This window comes from Podarcis gaigeae, assembly GCF_964106915.1.
Source record: "Podarcis gaigeae genome assembly, chromosome: 16".
Lineage (NCBI taxonomy): Eukaryota > Metazoa > Chordata > Lepidosauria > Squamata > Lacertidae > Podarcis > Podarcis gaigeae.
In genome coordinates, this window is record NC_139693.1 from 30564259 (window position 1) to 30583027 (window position 18769).

The following is an 18769-nucleotide window of genomic DNA, read 5'->3' on the forward strand; positions in this document are numbered from 1 at the left end:
AATGTTTTTAGCATCTAAATGTTTTAGATGACCTGAGTTCCTTCCAGCTCCACTGTTCTATGATTCTATGAGCTAGATCAGGCATAGGCAAACTCCGGACCTCCAGATGTTTGGGACTACAGTTCCCATCATCCCTGACCACTGGTCCTGTTAGCCAGGGATGATGGGAATTGTAGTCCCAAACATATGGAGGGCCAGAGTTTGCCTATGCCTGAGCTAGATGGTCCGGCTCAGTACAGGTCAGCTCTCTATGCTTCTGTGGGTACACACATTCCTCTTTCAATATAAAATTAGACCCTATATTTACAAACAGGGTGGATTTGATTTAAATCAAATAGATTTAAATCATTATTTAAATCACTAGTCAATAAGACTTGATTTAAATCTCTTTTTTTACAGAAAGACTCATTCTTGCTGGTATAATCTTAATATGTACAACCAGATGAAGGTTTCATTTTTGGAATAGTAAGTTTTCAGAGTAGATTTTACAGTTATATCAAAAATTAGTGATTTGGTTCTACTATTAGAAAACACAAGACAGATAATTATTGTTTATTGTTTATATTTGGACAACTTTTCTGCCGTACTTTATTGGAAGGAGAAAAATAACCATTTCCTTAATAACAATTTAAACAATTTATTTAACTATAAAAATAGAATTATAGCATATGTATCCATGTTTGTTAGCTGATGTGGTTAAACAATTAAAAAACCCCAACAGACTAAATTTTAACACACATGAAAAACTTAAAACAAATGCTTAGATCCTGATGAATAGCCTTTGGACTATAATTTAACTTAAATAGAAAACTATCTTTAGAAATATTTTTTCTCCGAAAGCATTTCATTTTAAAAATCTGATTAAAAAAAAATTTGATTTAATTTTTTTTTAAAAATCCAATTAAAAAAACTCCTTTATTTTTATCCACCCTATTTACAAACGAGGAAGACAATAGGTTAAACATTAATGCCATTTCTGATTAGCCCTAAGGCTCCTCTTTGTAATTTGGGGCTATCAATAGATCTTTGTGAGCCTTTCCACAAGTTTCAGATCCTTGCTCGAAAGTTTTCTGAAGACTCATTGCCCAAAGCGAGCACATTCTGCAAAAGAAAAGTTGTGGTCATCAGGAAAAAGAACAGGGGTTTGCATCCTTCGCTGCAGATTTCATTGCTATCATATATTACCCTTTGCAGCTTTCATCATACGGGCACAGGGGAACAGTTGCTTAGCCGTGCTTTAATGCCAATATATAAACAGTTTACTCTCAAGATGTCCTCGGAAGAGACCCACAGGGTCACAAAGAGCGCTGCCTTGCATATTCTCAGCTCAGCCATGAACAGTGTGCATATCCTTCATGTTAATAGTATTGAGAATGCTTTCAGGAGACCAAGGCTTTGTATCCCCCAATGCCAATTTTTTGCAGTTCAGCAGGATGAAGCTTTATGCCAGGGGTCAGCAAACTTTTTCAGCAGGGGGCCGGTCCACTGTCCCTCAGACTTTGTGGGGGGCCGGACTATATTTTTTTTTGGGGGGGGGGGAATGAGAAAGGATTTTTTCACCTCAACATTGGCTGTGTGGATAAATCTCCAGCAGAAGACATCCTCTGTGTCTTGTTTCAGGGGACCTACCCATTTGCTGTAGAAAGCATTTGGAACATACCTATGAGATCCTTATTGCGGCGATCCATGGAGAGATTCCTCAGAGCGATGGACACGGCTCTCACCACTTTGTCAGAATCGGACTGGAGGAGCTCCACGAGGACTGGAAGGCCTCTCTCCTTTCGCACTGTCGCCCGGATATACGTGGACCACTGACCAGGAAGAAATGGGGCAAGGGGACACTCAAGAAATTTAGAGGGGCTTCAAGTCAAAAACCCATGTTTCTATAGACATTTTTTAATAAAAAAAAATAGATTTTAAGAAAGTCGATCTAATGCAGTGTTCCTCAAACCTGGGTCTCTGGGCTGTTGTTGGACTACAACTCCCATCACCCCTAGCTAGCAGGACCAGTGATCAGGGATGATGGGAATTGTAGTCCAACAACAGCCTAGTCTGAGAAACACTGGATCAATCCATTCCAGCCTGGCTTTGTCACAATCAGCACTGTTTTTATTGCACTGCATTTCAGTTTCCATCAAAGACTATGCCATTTGTCTTGCGGTCCTCTATTTCATGTAATTTACATAACTATGCACATGATTTATGTAAGTTAATTGATTTAACTTAATTAATGACATAATTATTTACACTCCATTCATTTCAGTGCAAAAGAAACATCATTGGGGGGGGGGGAGAGTAATCAATTATGTATCAGTTGCAGACTGAAAAACAACAACCGTGAATATTGATCACTGCCAAAAGGGTTCTCCACCTGAGGCATAAATGAGTCTCACAGGAAACCTGGGGGTGGGGGGAGGCCAGATCATCTTTCCAAGGCAAACTTGGGCAACAAGATGAAACCTAAGCGGGTATAATGCCTCTCACCGTAAAGTACTTAAATGACAGTAAGGGTAGAAGAAGAACACACATCACTCACTGTCCAGTTTCCAGCACTGAGGTTCTGCAAAGCTCCCGCTGCCGCTTCCAGAGTGTTGAAGTTCTGGCTTTCGGTGAGAATCGACAGATAAAGCCTCACGACTTCGGGCTGGTACAGCAACTCGAAACCTAAAAGCAGAGAAGGCGAAAAAAAACACATTTAGATTTGTAAGGCTGCTAAAGAGAGGGATGGGCGCTGTGGGTTAAACCACAAAGCCTACGATTTGCCGATCAGAAGGTCGGCAGTTCGAATCACCGCGATGGGGTGAGCTCCTGTTGCTCGGTCCCTGCTCCTGCCAACCTAGCAGTTCGAAAGCACGTCAAAGTTCAAGTAGATAAATAGGTACCACTCCGGCGGGAAAGTAAACGGCATTTCCATGCGCTGCTCTGGTTCGCCAGAAGCAGCTTAGCCATGCTGGCCACATGACCCGGAAGCTGTATGCCGGCTCCCTTGGCCAATAAAGCGAGATGAGCACCGCAACCCCAGAGTCGGTCATGACTAGACCTAATGATCAGGGGTCCCTTTAACTTAAAGAGAGGGAGGCCAGTTGCCTCAAAGTAGTTCATCCCTGACAGAAGAACAGTTCCCAGGACCCTTAATAAGCCACAGTTCCAATGATTCTTTTATATGATTTACGTTTGTGATGTGGGTGTAACTGTCTAGTATCTTAAAGGCTAACAAATGTATTATTTTTATTTTTTTCCTGATAATCAGGGGTCAGCAAACTTTTTCAGCCGTGGGCTGGTCCACTGTCCCTCCTTGTGGGGGGCTGGACTCTATTTTTGGGGGGAAATGAACGAATTCCTATGCCCCACAAATAACCCAGAGATGCATTTTAAATAAAAGCACACATTCTACTCACGTAAAAACACTAGGCAGCCCCCACAAATAACCCATAAATTCATAATAATAATAATAATAATAATAATAATAATTTTCTTTATATCCCGCCCTCCCCAGCCGAAGCCGGGCTCAGAGCGGCTAACAACAATAAAAGTAACACAGGATTCTAAAATCAATTCAAAATCAAATTAATGGCAACCATTGGGCTAGAGTTCTATGAGGATTCTACTCATGTAAAAACATGCTGATTTAGAAGGCGATTGGGCCGCATCCGGCCACCGGGCCTTAGTTTGCCTACCCATGATTCATGAGAATAGGGACATCCCATTCCATAATGATATTTTTACTATTTATACCCCACGCATCTTACTGGGTTGCCCTAGGCACTCTGGGCAGCTTCCAACATGTATAAAAACATAATAAAATATTAAACATTTTTAAAAAGCTTCCCTATACAGGATTGCCTTCAGATGGCTTGGGGGATCAGGTAACTCCATACTAACATTTCTCCCATGAAAATAGGGGCATCCCAAGGAAAAGCGGGACATTCGAGGATCAAATAAGAATGCTGGTTGGAGAATGAAGCTGTTAGACTATGCTGAGTTGGATAAATTGACAGGGAAGATTAGATATTTAAGAGACCAAAAGTTCATCGAGGACTGGGGGAAATTTGTGGAATATCTGGAAAGCATAAGATAACGCTAGAGGGATTTAAAGAAGCACTGTGAAAAATTGAGAAGTATTGTTTAAAGGGAATACAAAAGAAAGATATAAATGATGACAATATAAACCTAAGGAATGCGTAATTTAAATAATGACTATGGACAATTTACGGAAAAGCTGAAGGAAGTCCAGAAAAGAAATAACTTGTAAAAAATTGGATGAGAAACTAATATGTGTTTTTGTTGTAAATTAATAAAAATTATTTTTTTAAAAAATAAAAAATAGGAAAGCTGGGACGGCTTCTCCAAATCACGGATGTCCTTGGAAAATAGAGGCACTTGTGGGGTCTGGGTGCAAGGCAGGTGACTGTGACTTGCCCCAAATGGCCCCACAATCTAAATAGGGAGGGCTGGTGGGGCTAGATAGACCTGAGAGTCTGAGATTGCCCCCCCCCCCCCGGTTCTAAGTGGTTTCTGTAAGACAGCACAAAATATTCACTTTAATAATCCCGATAAAATCAAACCTTAAAAGCAAAGGGACTTAAAACATTCGTCAAAAAAAGAAAAAAAGGATAAAGTAGTCAGGCGTCGTAAAACAGACAGACATAATAAAATCCCATATTAAAATTCCATGTCTGGGTCGGCTTGCCTAAACAATATAATGATGTTTTTAGGCACACTATGCTAGATTTCTGCGGTGTAAAGATTTTGATAGCAACGTTTATTATTTCTTCGGTGCCCGAGGGAGGTGCAGAAAACAAACCAGCCGGCGACACCAACAAGGTGCTGAACGAAGTGCGGGGGGGGGGGGGTTGGCACGACAAAACACTTTAAAAAAAAAGAGCATGGCATACAAACAAGAATACTGGGCCTGCAGGCTTGCAGTCTAAATAGACAGAGACACTTGTAAGCAGCAGAGTGAGGAAGCCACTGAATTAATACCCTGCAGGATAAAGTAGACATAGCGCAGGCATCAGTCATGTGGTTGCTCCATGCAAATCTAAAGGTAGGGAGGGGTTCTTAAGGAGCAGTGGCAACACCAGAGGAGGACTTCAGGGCAGATGTCCTTGGCCCCCCGCTCATCATTAGTGTCAGATGCTGGTGGTGGTTGCTCATGAGGACTCTGACCTGTCTTTTACAGGTTTTATTGCGCAAACTATTTACAGTGCAGATCTGCAAAGCATAGCTGTCAACTTACAGATTTGAAAATAAGGGACCAGCAGCCAAAATAAGGGACCTGCAGCCTCACCTGTTCCAGGCACTCCAGTCTTCCTGTCCTCCTGCAGTCTGGTCAAACTCATGCTGGTAGCTTCGAGAACACTGTCCAACCAACTTTGTAACCAGAGGTTCAACTGAATAGAATCTGAATCACATGCACCACAAGGCCTATGCAGCCTCAACTTAAGATGGCTCCCTGGCCTGGCTTTGCACTGCAAAGTTTGCAGCAGCACGTGCAACAAAATGGCGTCCAGCATTCAAAACCCACCTCAGCTTGCATTAACTAGCCACACACAAGGCATGCAAGCTCCACCCCCCCAGGCGTTCTTAGACTTCTTATTGGGTGAGCAACACAGCCAAGCAACACAGTTGGAGCCTCCCTCCTCCCTGGCCGGCAGGGAGGGAGGGAGAGGAGCTGCTTCCTTTGAAATTTAAGGGACATCATTTAAGGGACATTTAAGGGACATCCATCAATAAGGGACAGCAGCAGGACATGGCACTGGAATAAGGGACTGTCCCTTCAAAGAAGGGACACTTGACAGCTATGCTACAAAGTTCATGTCTGTCACAGTCACTTGTAGAATCCAGGAGTGGCCCCTTCCGGCTTCTCCCCCAACATAAGAATTTTGGCACCCCAAGTCTCCTCCTTCCTTCCTTGCATTTCACCCCTCTGCGCAAGCTGTGCGACGGAAGTGGCGTGCGTCCCTGCTGGCCAGGTGAAGCGTTGGGGTTCTCAGTAGCATCCCCAAGCCCTTTCCTCGCTTGGCTGGCCCCTTCCCTCTCTTCTCCACTGGAGGTTTGGCTTTTCCCACTGCTGGAAGAGGAGATGCTCCTCAGGAGTTTCGGAGGCTCTCTGTAGCCCAACGGCCCCTCTGCCTCCCTCCCGTGTTCCAATGGCAGTCCCCTGACAAATAGGATCAGGAGGACTGGCTTGCCATACAGCGGTACCTTGGATCTCAAACGCCTTGGCTCCCAAACAAATTGGCTCCCAAACGATCGAAACCCGGAAGTGAGTGTTCCTGTTTTCGAGCGTTCTTTTGGGAGCCGAACGTCCGACGGGGCTTCAGCAGCTTCTGATTGGCTGCAGGACCTTCCTGCAGCTAATAGGAAGCCACACTTTGGTTTCCAAACCTTTTGGAATTTGAATGGACTTCCGGAACGGATTCTGTTTGACTTCCAAGGTACGACTGTATTTTGAAGTAAAGTAATACATATTGCTGGGACATGGGTGGCGCTGTGGGTTAAACCACTGAGCCTAGGACTTGCCAATCAGAAGGTCGGTGGATCGAATCCCTGTGACGGGGTGAGCTCCCGTTGCTCGGTCCCTGCTCCTGCCAACCTAGCAGTTTGAAAGCACATCAGAGTGCAAGTAGACAAATAGGTACCGCTCCGGCAGGAAGATAAATGGTGTTTCCGTGCGCTGCTCTAATTCGCCAGAAGCGCTTAGTCATGCTGGACACATGACCCGGAAGCTGTACGCTGGCTCCCTCGGCCAATAAAGTGAGATGAGCGCCGCAACCCCAGAGTCGGCCACGACTGGACCTAATGGTCAGGGGTCCCTTTACCTTTAATACATATTGCTGTAATACATATTGCTGTATTGCTTCTCACGTATGGAAGTGAGAGCTGGACCACACAGAAGCCAAAGAATTGATGCTTTTGAATTCTGGTGCTGGAGGAGACTCTTGAGAGTCCCATGGACTGCAAGAAGATCAAACCTATCCATTCTGAAGGAAATCAGCCCTGAGTGCTCACTGGAAGGACAGATCCTGAAGCTGAGGCTCCAAGACTTTGGCCACCTCATGAGAAGAGAAGACTCCCTGGAAAAGACCCTGATGTTGGGGAAGATGAAGGGCACAAGGAGAAGGGGACGACAGAGGATGAGATGGTTGGACAGTGTTCTGGAAGCTACCAGCATGAGTTTGACCAAACTGCGGGAGGCAGTGGAAGACAGGAGTGCCTGGCGTGCTCTGGTCCATGGGGTCACGAAGAATTGGACACGACTAAACGTATAAACAACAACAACAATACATATTGCCTACAGGGGGTGCTAACATTTCATGGGCTCATAGGCTCATACACAAGCTGGCAAAACTCTTGCCACACACCAAAACCTATCATACTGGCTGCAAGAGAAGGATGTTTTCAAGTGAATTTTTCATGGCCAGCAGGGGAGAGAAGCCTGTGCATTCCAGGGAAGGCCTCTGTGGGTGAAGAATTGCCCACGGGCACCATGTTGGCGACTCCTGAATTGCCATCCAAACAGCAGGGAGGAGGACCTGCAAGACCACTGGCATGCCTCCAAATGCCAGTTGCTGTGGGCACAAGTGGCGAGTGTGCTGTTGCCCTTAGTCCTTGCTTACAGGCTTCCCATGGGCAAGCTTCATTAATGACAAACCCCCACATCTGGGACCCCTTCGAAACTGGTGCCGAAGTTTTGCTGTGGGGCCCTAAGCTATAGCTTGTGTTAAGTTGTGGGTGAGCATATCAGATGACACAGCAATTCTTCAAACAGCTCTTGTTTATTTACAGGCCAGGACAGAACTGAATTGAAGGGTTCAGTCAGCCTGCTTATATAGCGCTCCAGTACAATGTAACTGTATCAACTTTCTAAAACTATCCAATCACTCAACGTCACTTTCGATCCCTTATTTACATAACTATCTACAGTATCCCCCTGCTGGCCCAGGGTGAGAACTTCAGTACATAACAGCTTGTTTAGCTTATACGTAAATCTGGCACTGCGAATAACCCAAACATCATGAACTTTCTGCTTGCTTCTTTTACACAGAGAAGCTTCCAGAAGCTTCCAGAAGCTTCTGGAATTAATTAGAATAGGAAAGAACTCAACATATCAGATCAATGCTTTCTGCACTAAGAAATGCAAACTGACATACCGCCCCAATGAAAAGGATCGTGTGGGAGAAGAACATGACCAGCAACCATCTACTCCAGTCCTTATTCCAGCACTGAAAGAGCAATTTCCTGCTGACGCTATACCATAGCTGTCAACTTACAGATTTGAAAATAAGGGACCAGCAGCCTCAAAAATAAGGGATCAGCAGCCAAAATAAGGGATTTTAGTCAACCAGCAGCCAAATGAAGCCTCAAGCGGTGGTTCCCACAGCGCAGCAACCTGGCAAAGGGGATGTAGCAAGGAAAATCACCGTCACCTCTCTGCTGGGAAGCACTGAGCAAAGGCGAGTCCCCAGGCAATGCGGCCGATTTGATTGGCACAAGGCATGCAAGCTCCACCCCCCAGTCATTCTTAGACTCCTTATTGGGTGAGCAATACAGCCAAGGAACACAGTTGGAGCCTCCCTCCTCCCTGGCCGGCAGGGAGGGAGGGAGAGGAGCTGCTTCCTTTGAAACCCGGGAAATTTAAGGGATATCATTAATAAGGGACAGCAGCAGGACACGGCGCTGGGATAAGGGACTTTCCCGCCAAATAAGGGACGGTTGACAGCTATGCGCTATACCAGTAGACGTGCTGATTCAAATACTCCTTTTGGACATATCACAACAGATCCCAAACCGAACCAAAGGCATGGGCGCATACATACACCGACTTCTTAGGCGCCATCAATCCAGCTGCCCCATTTGTGGAAGGGATTTTTATTTCATTATTGCAATGGTTCTTCCAGCTGTGTGTGGCGCCGTCAAACCCTTCCTTGAAGTACCTTCCGCAGCAGATCCTTGCAAGGCACAGCTGTTCTGGCTCCCATTAAGCACCTGCTTCTCTCCTTAAACCCATTTTCTTAATTTCAAAATCATCTTAATTATTTTTCCCCCTGCCGTACTCGCTACTTTTTGCGTAATATATGGCTAATTGTCTGCCGCCGCTTTCTGTTTTGTGTCTTTTCTTTTTTTTTTAAAACGCGCCATGGAATTTTGAAGAGACGTAAAGGTCAATCAATGCCGCTAATGAGCCAATGAGACAAAAAAGAAAGAAAAAAGAAATCAACAAAATGCTAATTGCTCTGTTGCCTGGTCTGTTGCGGCAATTAAAATACAGGCAGGTCTGGTGCATGTAAAGTATCTCACAGGACACAAGTCTAGCAACCATAACTGCTAGGGCTAATGATAATGATGATAATAATAATAATAATAATAATAATAATAATAATAATAATAATAAATTGGCTACTAGAATTATGAGCAGAAACAGAAATGCTAATTGTAAGTGATATATAAATATATTGAATGCTAGTACTACTACTAATAACCTGCTACTACACTATTGAAAACCGCCTTGTTATCCTCGGATGAAGGGTGGTATATAAATTTAATAAATAATAATGATAATGATAATAATAATGATGATGATGATAATGATAATAATAACAAAGCACCCAAGATTTTGAAAGCACCATGCAATAACAACAACAACAACAACAACAACAACAACAACAATAATAATAATGACAACAACAACAATAATCTTTTATTGCATTTCTATCCCATTTTCCCTCCAAGGTGGATTACTGACGTCTTGTCCTGTGCTGGCAGTGATTTTTTTGGGGGGGGTGAGGGGGGGAAGTGAGTGAGGACCTGGCTTACCACTGATTTTAAGCGTACATGATCAGCCCAATTGATTTTGGATTGCTATAATAACGGTAAACACCCAACTGATCAGGTTATGGGGCTAATTTGAGCCCAGCTTTGCCATGGCTGAACTCCTGAAAAGCTTGCCTCCTAACCCCAAGAAGGCCTCCTAAGCCTTTAAGAGATAAGTGAAGACTGGACAAAAGGAGAAAAAATGAAAATGAGGAACGGACAATTCCATAAAAAAGTAAAAATAAATAAAAGTGGGCCCCATATTGAAAGCTGGGGCTGGAAGGTGGGCCTCAGGTCTGAAATGGTTAACGGCACATGCCCCACGCTTTTCGCAGCTTGATGATTATCCGTTTTTATAAAAACACTGTGTCTGCCTAGTAACGTCTCTTCCACATTTTTGCTCTACTTTGCTTTCGAAATTGTTTTGCGGGTCTTTGGACCGTAATAAAGAATGTCTGTTTGTTTTATTATTGAGGTTTATAGTTCAAACTCGGGCTGCATAGATACCAAAGGACGACCACCAGATGGCAGTCAGGGAATCCAAAAACAGAGACGCCTGTTCTTTCTGCAAAGTCACGTATATATTTAAAGACTAGCATGTTTTGCAAAGAGAAGGTACGGTTGCCATATTTCAAAAAGTAAATATTTTTTGGGGGGGGTCTAAAGTTTTGGGCTTTTTTTTTGCAAAATCTCCAAAAAAAGGGAAGTTTTTAAAACCCATTTTTAAAGGGAAATCACACACAAAAAAATGACACTTCCAATATGGGCTTCCATACACCTGGGTTTCCTCAGACATTATAGCCGCTTTTCAAAAATTCTGCCTTGACACCATTTGCAACAGACGAATGTCTGAGAAATTCTAGATATATGGCAGCCCTAATATATATATATAATATTTTTTTATTTATACCCCGCCCTCCCCAACCAAGGCGGCTTGCAAGCAATAATAAAAACAAGATGAATGATTACAACTTAAAAACAAAAATAAAATACAACATTAAAATAATGGAACATTAAAATATTAAAATGTAGCCTCATCGCAGGAGGAGAAGGAAAAAAAAGAGAAGGCAAACCCTAAGCAACTAGAAAAACGTGAGTTGAAAAGCAAAAGAGCATCCCACTTTATTAAAAACAACATCAACGAAAACCACAAACATGAAGGAAAACTTAGCCGATTTTGGATGCTTGTTTTTCCCCAGATGAAGCACTAGCAACTCCGATTGCAAAGGGGGGTGTAGTTCACTATTCTGCAAACTGGAAAGAGATGTAAACTAGTGTTCATGGGGGGATTATTGGTTTGTTTTGTTGGTTATTGTGCTATTTATTTTGGGTTTTTATGTTGTAAACCACCCTGTGATTTTTGAATGGAAGGTGATACATAATTTTAATAAATAATAATAATACAACCGTATCTTGGTTTTTCCAACAGCTTAGTTCTCGAATGTTTTGGCTCCTGACCGCCGCAAACCCGGAATTGACTGTTCCGGTTTGCGAACTATTTTTGGAAGCCGAACGTCCGGCGGGGCTTCCAATTGGCTGCGAGAACTTGCTGCAGTCAATCAGAAGCTGCTCTTTGGTTTCCGGACGTTTTGGAAGTCGAACGGACTTCCAGAAAGGATTCCGTTCGACTTCTAAGGTACGACGATAATAGAAAGTGTTTTAAAGCAGGAGCTGGGCCCTTTCCTAAGATGCAAATGGCACAAAAGCTTCTCCCTGCCCGACAAAAGACGTGCAAATTTGCCCTTTAAGAGCCCTGCCTGCTAGCGCAAGACAGCGTTAATACAAAACTAACAACAACCTTAGGACGCGGGTGGCGCTGTGGGTAAAAAGCCTCAGCGCCTAGGACTTGCTGATCGAAAGGTCGGCGGTTTGAATCCCCGTGGTGGGGCGCGCTCCCGTCGCTCGGTCCCAGCGCCTGCCAACCTAGCAGTTCGAAAGCACCTCCGGGTGCAAGTAGATAAATAGGGACCGCTTACCAGCGGGAAGGTAAACGGTGTTCCATGTGCTGCGCTGGCTTGCCAGATGCAGCTTGTCACGCTGGCCACGTGACCCGGAAGTGTCTCCGGACAGCGCTGGCCCCTGGCCTCTAGAGTGAGATGAGCGCACAACCCTAGAGTCTGGCAAGACTGGCCCATACGGGCAGGGGTACCTTTACCTTTACCTTTTTAACAACAACCTTGCTACTCCTGGTTGGTATCCTGCACTTCCGCACCTCCTCATCTGCCAGCAATCAGAATGTCGAGACAAAACGGAATTTTGGGGACGTGGTGGTGGTGGGGGGGTCTTCAAGAAAGTGAGCAGAGATTTTTATTTTATTTTTTCAAGTTAATTGGTGGTAGGCAGACCAGCAGCAAAGGGCTCAGAACGATGGATAGGAAAGGTGGCTTAGTTAGAACACAGAAAATCACAAAGAAAAGTGGAGCAGAGACCTCTTTCAAGGAACAGGCTATATTGTGTTGAATTTCCTGTGTTGAATTTCCTCTCGCTGCCCCCGTTCTCCTTGCTAATTGTAAGTAAATTCAACACGGGAAATTCAACACAAGAAGTAAACAAGGAATGGTCAATAATTAAGGAATATCTCAAAGGGTACTGTGATAATAAATGGGTATAGTCGGAAGTTTCTTTTCTTTGCTGATTCAAACAGTGGATATCATTATGTCTTTGCCTTTATTCACACTTTCATTCTTCTTCTTTCTCTTCTTTCTCTCTTTCTTTCTTTCTTCTGTTCTGTTCTGTTCCTTTCCTTTCCTTTCTTTTTATATTTATATAACATAGTGAATGTTTATTTTATAACATATCTTTATAACATAGTGAATGTTATTTTGTTGGTATTCCATGTATTTTAAGAATGTTTGTCTAATAAAATTTTCAATTAAAAAAGATAAAAAATCAAGGAACATGCTATGTTAGCCTCACCCCCACCCCCAAAAGTCCACCCCAGCTGTTGTATGGCAGCTCACAAGAAAATAGACATTTCCTTCTACTAGGCCCAAAAAGATTTGTCTCTATCTTTGGATTCCTTCAAGTACTGCAGAGGAGATGTTAATCGGTTCCCACACGCTGGCGTTCCCAGCTCCTAAAACATTTTACTTATTCAGCTGCAGTGACAAATTATTCCACTTCAAAGCTAGATGAAGGAGGAGGCTGGTGGGGCAGAGGAAGAAGTGAACAGGGCAGAAACAAAATACCTGGGCACATTTCCTCGTAAAAACCAACAATGGCAACCATGAAGCTTGAAAGGTACACCAGAGGGTCAGAGTTTTTAAGTAGTCCAGTACAGTCGTACCTCGAAAGTCGAACAGAATCCGCTCCGGAAGACCATTCGACTTTTGAAATGTTCGACTTCCAAAGTGTGGCTTCTGATTGGCTGCAGGAAGCTCCTGCAGCCAATCGGAAGCTGAGGAAGCCCCATCGGACGTTCGGCTTCCAAAAGGATGCTCGAAAATTGAAACACGCATTTCTGGTTTTCGATCGTTCAGGAGTCAGAATGTTCGACTCGTTTGGGAGCCGAGGTACAACTGTACCTTGGAAGCCATTCTTAGCCATGTGAATTCTAAGCCAGTTAAAGAGCGACAGCAATACCAAATAGCAGTAGAGTTTTACGAACTCTCGATACGAACTGACCTGATCCATACTTGCATTTGGTGCCAAATTTAAAAGCAAGTGCCTCTTCCTGCAAGGACTCACTCAAATTAGGAACATCATCATCATAATTATTATTATTACCACCGTTTGTATCACACCACTCCTTCGAATAGCCCAAGGAGCCTTACATAGATTGCCTCCTCCCCATTTTATCCTCACAGCATCGTGAGGAAGGTTAGGCTGAGAAGAAGTGACTAGCTCAAGGACACCCAATGGGAGTTATGGTTGAATGTGGATTTGAACTCAGGTTCCTCCCAGTTCCTAGTCCAACACTCCAAACCCTCTATCACATTGACTGCCAACTCTAGTTGGGAGCTCCTGAGTGGAACCAATGCCAACAGTGGGAGGAAGGTGGGCATGGCTGGAGAAGAAGAAGACAAAGACGAAGAAGAAGACGAAGAAGAAGAGGAGTTTGGATTTGATATCCCGCTTTATCACTACCCGAAGGAGTCTCAAAGCGGCTAACATTCTCCTTTCCCTTCCTCCCCCACAACAAACACTCTGTGAGGTGAGTGGGCCTGAGAGACTTCAGAGAAGTGTGACTAGCCAAAGGTCACCCAGCAGCTGCATGTGGAGGAGCGGAGACGCGAATCCAGTTCCCCAGTTTACAAGTCTACCGCTCTTAACCACTACACCACACTGGCTCTCACTGGAGGAAAACCAGCCTCACAACATCCTTAGCCGACAAAACTTATGACCTCTGGCAGTGTGAACTTGGGGCTCTCAAATTTCAGTGGCGCCCTGTGCGAGACTAAAATTCGGCGCCCCCTACCTCTTTCACTCCATTCTAGATCATTGTTGTGGTGCCCCTGCAGCAGAACCTGCTTCCAGTGTGGCCGAACTGGTCACGCTACCCTAAAACTGCCTCTGCCTCTGGTCTAATTTGGCCTGCAGGTTAAAAGTTCCCTATTCTTGGCCTATGCACTTCTAGAAGTAGCAGACTGGTATCTGGGTAATAGGACCCATAGCTGCTCTGCTTTCTGAAGACCACGCAGGAGGTAAAGTGCTAATGGCCATCTCCTTACAAGAGAGCGCTAAGCTAACTCAGAGTGAAGGCAATGTTTTGTACCCTCCCTCTAAATAGGTGGATGTTTTTATCTGAGTCCACAACTCCCTCCTGGGAGATGGAAGGAAGCAAATTTCATGGAAGGCAAATTGTTTCACAAAGCTCACCCCCTCCTTTTCAGCTCAAGCACACAAAAAACCAAAACCTTTCATTTTTATCAAGAAAACATAAACTGAAACGGCCAGGATGCCAGGAGACTGGCAGAAATCCTGCTGTTTTTAATTCTTTCCCAGCACTGGGTTGTGGGAGACCCGTGGTTCTGCTTGCAGGCAGAAAGGAATACAGGAGTTTGCCCTGTCTTACTACACGCATAGCTGTCAACCATCCCTTATTTGGCGGGAAAGTCCCTTATCCCAGTGCCGTGTCCTGCTGCTATCCCTTATTGAGGATGTCCCTTAAATTTCCTGGGTTTCAAAGGAAACAGCTCCTCTCCCTCCCTCCCTGCCGGCCAGGGAGGAGGGGGGCTCCAACTGTGTTGCTTGGCTGCGTTGCTCACCCAATAAGGAGTCTAAGAACGACTGGGGGGGGGGGGAGCTTGCATGCCTTGTGCCAATCAAATCGGCCGCGTTGCCTTGGGACTCGCCTTTGCTCAGCGCTTCCCAGCAGAGAGGTGATGGTGGTTTTCTTTGCTGCATCCCCTTTGCCGGGTTGCTGCGCTGTGGGAACCACCACTTGAGGCTTCGTTTGGCTGCTGGCTGGGCTTTCTGCCTTTGGCTCAGAGGGGTTCAGAAGTTGAACATACCTGTGCTTGGAAAATCCCTTATTTTGGCTGCTGGTCCCTTATTTTCGAGGCCGCTGGTCCCTTATTTTCAAATCTGTAAGTTGACAGCTATGTATACATGACTTAGAATACCCTCCACCCTTGCTACTTGACGCTGCTAATTAGCCAGAATCTCCACCCCAACTCTCTTCCCAAAGTCAAAGCTTCCTTTCTGGGCTCTTCCCAGCTTTCGAAAAGCTGTCGCCTGTCTTCAGCGGAAGCACAAGGACTTCTAAATCCCTCTTGGCTGCATCCGCTGCAGTGCTGTCAGGGAGACTATTCATACAGCTCTGAAATAACAGGAGCAAAAAAAATAAAGTTTTTTTTAAAAAAACCACCCTCTCCTGATCCTCTCGAATTTGTTGTCAGGTCAGCGCCAAAGAAGGGAGAATACAAGCTGCTTGTCAGGCTCTCTGAGCGCAACAGGTGTCTCCAGCTCCCTCCTCCTTCAAAGGATGCAGATCAAAGAGAAAGCCTCTGCGATGGAAGCAAAGAGAAGGGCTTATGGAGGGAAGGAGACTTTGCAGAGATAAGTCCTCTCATCTCCAGGTGAATGATGAAAGCACTTGCTTAATGTGTCCACAATCCAGCCTTCCCTGCTGCGTGAGATTTGTGCTTCTTGCTTCTCCGAAGTTTGGTACGGGGTTTAAGAAAGGTGCCTGGGTATCACCTGTAATTCTGATATAGTAGTAGTAGTAGTAGTAGTAGTAATAGTAATGACAACATCTGCATCGTGTTTTGAGAGTTCAAAGCACTTCAAATTAAGGTTCAGCCATCCTGTTCAGAGGATATTTGGCTCAACAACTCTAATGGGCTGTCCCATGGAAAATGGAGCAAGCCTTGTACAGTAGGCTAGCTTCTACAAAACAATGTGGACTAAGGATGCTCAGGGGATACAGGATATTGACAGGAGGGGCCGGGCAAAAAAAGGGGGGGGATTCACCCAATGAACCTTACTGGTGGAAATGCTCTCCAGCCCTGTGATTTCCAGCAATGAGTCTGCTCAGAGGCATACTGCCTTCGACATGTCTAGGTACTTAAATAGACACCGGCTATTGCATAACAAGCAGGTGCAGGTGGCGCTGTGGTCCAAACCACTGAGCCCCTTGGACTTGCTGATCACTCGGCAACAGGGTGAGCTCCCATTGCTCCACCCCAGCTCTTGCCAACCTAGCAGCTCGAAAGCATACCAGTGCAAACAGATAAATAGGTACCACTGCAGTGGGAAGGTAAATAGTGTTTGTGTGCGCTCTGGTTTCTGTCACGGTGTTCCGTTCCGCCAGAAGCAGTTTAGTCATGCGGGCTATATGACCTGGAATAGTAATAATAATAATAATGATGATGATGATGATGATGATGATTTATTGCCCATCTGGCTGGGTTTCCCCAGCCACTCTGGGTGGCTTCCAACAAAACACTAAAATACAATAATCTATTAAACATTAAAAGCTTCCCTAAACAGGGCTGCCTTCAGATGTCTTCTAAAAGTTTGGTAGTTATTTTTCTCTTTGACATCTGGTGGGAGGGCATTCCACAGGGTGGGTGGCACTACTGGAAAACGGTCTGTGGACAAATGTTGGCTCCCTTGGCCTGAAAGTGAGATGAACTCCACAACTCCATAGTCGCCTTTGACTGGACTTAACCGTCCAGGGCCTCTTTACCTCTTTACTGCCTTTTACACGTCTTGGTGATTAAATTGACACTGGCTATTGTATAACAAGTGACTGCAACACAGAACAGAGAAAATGCAGCCTTCCTCAGTACAGTGGTACCTTGGTTTACGAACTTAATCCATTCCTGAAGTCCGTTCTTAAACCAAATCCATTCTTAAACCGAGGCACGCTTTCCCTAATGAGGCCTCCTGTTGCCGGTGCCCTTCCACTGTTTAGCTTCCGTTCATAGACTCAGGTAAAGTTCACAAACCGGAACACTACTTCCGGTATTGCGGAGTTCATAAACCGAATACAGTCATACCTCGTGTTGCATTTGCTTCATGATACATTTTTTCAGGTGGCGTCCCGCGGTGACCTGGAAGTACTGGAAAGGGTTACTTCCGGGTTTTGCCGCTTGCGCATGCGCAGACACAGTGAATCGCGACCCGCGCATGTGCAGACACGGGTTGTGTTCTGCTCATGTTGGGAACGGGACTCTGGAACGGCTCCTGTTCGCAACCAGAGGTACCACTGTAGTTCGTAAACAGGGCTGTTCGTAAACCGAGGTACCACTCTACGAAACAATCTGCAGCAACTGTTGCCTGTTGGGATTTGTGGGCCAGAATGCAGAGAGACCAGCAGTAGTTGCAGCTGCAACCAATCACAGGCAGAGCAAGCTAGTTTTGTCCCACCCTCCTGAGATTTGCTAGGGGAAAACTGAGGCTAAGCTGGAGGAGGTTAACAGGCAGTGCCACTCATGCACCCCCCCTTCTGGATGCTTGTAAGTGTGCAGGCAGGTGGGGCTGGCTGAGGTTGTTGAGGAAGTCCTCCATTTGCCCAAATGGACTAGACTTCACTGGTAGTCCTGGGTTTGTGGGTGTACCAGTTTGAAGTTTCTTCTCCTTCTTTCAGCACACCAGAAGTCACGGACGTCCTGCGAAGGAAGGACCAAGCCAGGTAATAGGAAGCTCTTCTTCACGCAAAGCATTGTTAATCTATGGAACTCTCTCCAGAAGGAGGCCACCGATTTGGGTGGCTTTAAAAGAGGACTGGACCGATTCGTGGAAGGACCAGGCTATCAGTGGCTATTAGCCACGATGACCACGCTCTCCCTCCACGGTTGCAGGCAGTAATGCTTCTGAACACCAGTAGCAAGAAATTGCCGGAGAGTGTGCTTGTGCACAAATCTTGCTTGCCTACTTCCCACAGGCATCGAGTTGGCCACTGTGATGGCAGGATGCTGAACTAGATAGGCCATTGACCCGAGTGAGTACTTGGAACTTGCTAAGCTAACCGAAGCCTTAAGGAATAAGCCTAACAAAACTATCCAGAAGGAATGGGAAAGCCACTTCTGACTATCAGGAGGAGGTGGGGTTGTGGGCTTCACGCCCCCAACCCAAGCGCCGGAGCTGGCTTCCAGCCTCGCGCGATCAGGGGAATCCTCGGGCTGGGTCATCCCCCGAGCCAGCCAATCGGCGGGCTCAGAGTGTGTGGCTTGCACTATTTAAGGCGAGCGCGGCCCCGGGATCCCCCTCTTTGTGTTTCCCACCCAGCCACTCCTTTTTTCTTCCATTTCAGGCTTCCTTCTGACCTTGCTATGGACCTCGGTTGGTCGCCGTTAAGGTGCCTGCTAGGAATTTTTTCTACTTGGCAAATTGGCACCAGCCATTTGGTTTTTCGCCTACCTCGTAGCAAATCGTCACAACTTCTTTGGTCTTGGCGGTTAGGCATTGTAGGGGTATTGTTATTTAGATGTGTTGGGGGAGCACCATCACCTCCCCCAAAATATTGATGGGTGGTCTGTTAAAGGATTCCGGGGAGCGTGGCCTC

At 45.3% G+C, this 18769-nt stretch overlaps 1 protein-coding gene across 38 annotated transcripts in view; it reads right to left on the reverse strand.

Moving 5' to 3' along the window:
* The window catches only part of ARVCF (ARVCF delta catenin family member), a 589425-nt gene that overhangs the window by 25011 nt on the left and 545645 nt on the right, over positions 1-18769 (reverse strand). For 21 of the 38 annotated variants that reach the window (XM_083717047.1, XM_083717021.1, XM_083717026.1 and 18 more), the window contains 2 exons: positions 2528-2664; positions 1661-1811 (listed from right to left, as the gene is read on the reverse strand). In XM_083717047.1, coding sequence (XP_083573173.1) covers positions 1661-1811; positions 2528-2664 — 288 coding nt within the window. The remainder of the gene's footprint in view (positions 1-1660; positions 1812-2527; positions 2665-18769) is intronic. The other 17 variants (XM_083717050.1, XM_083717022.1, XM_083717027.1 and 14 more) reach the window with 1 other exon arrangement.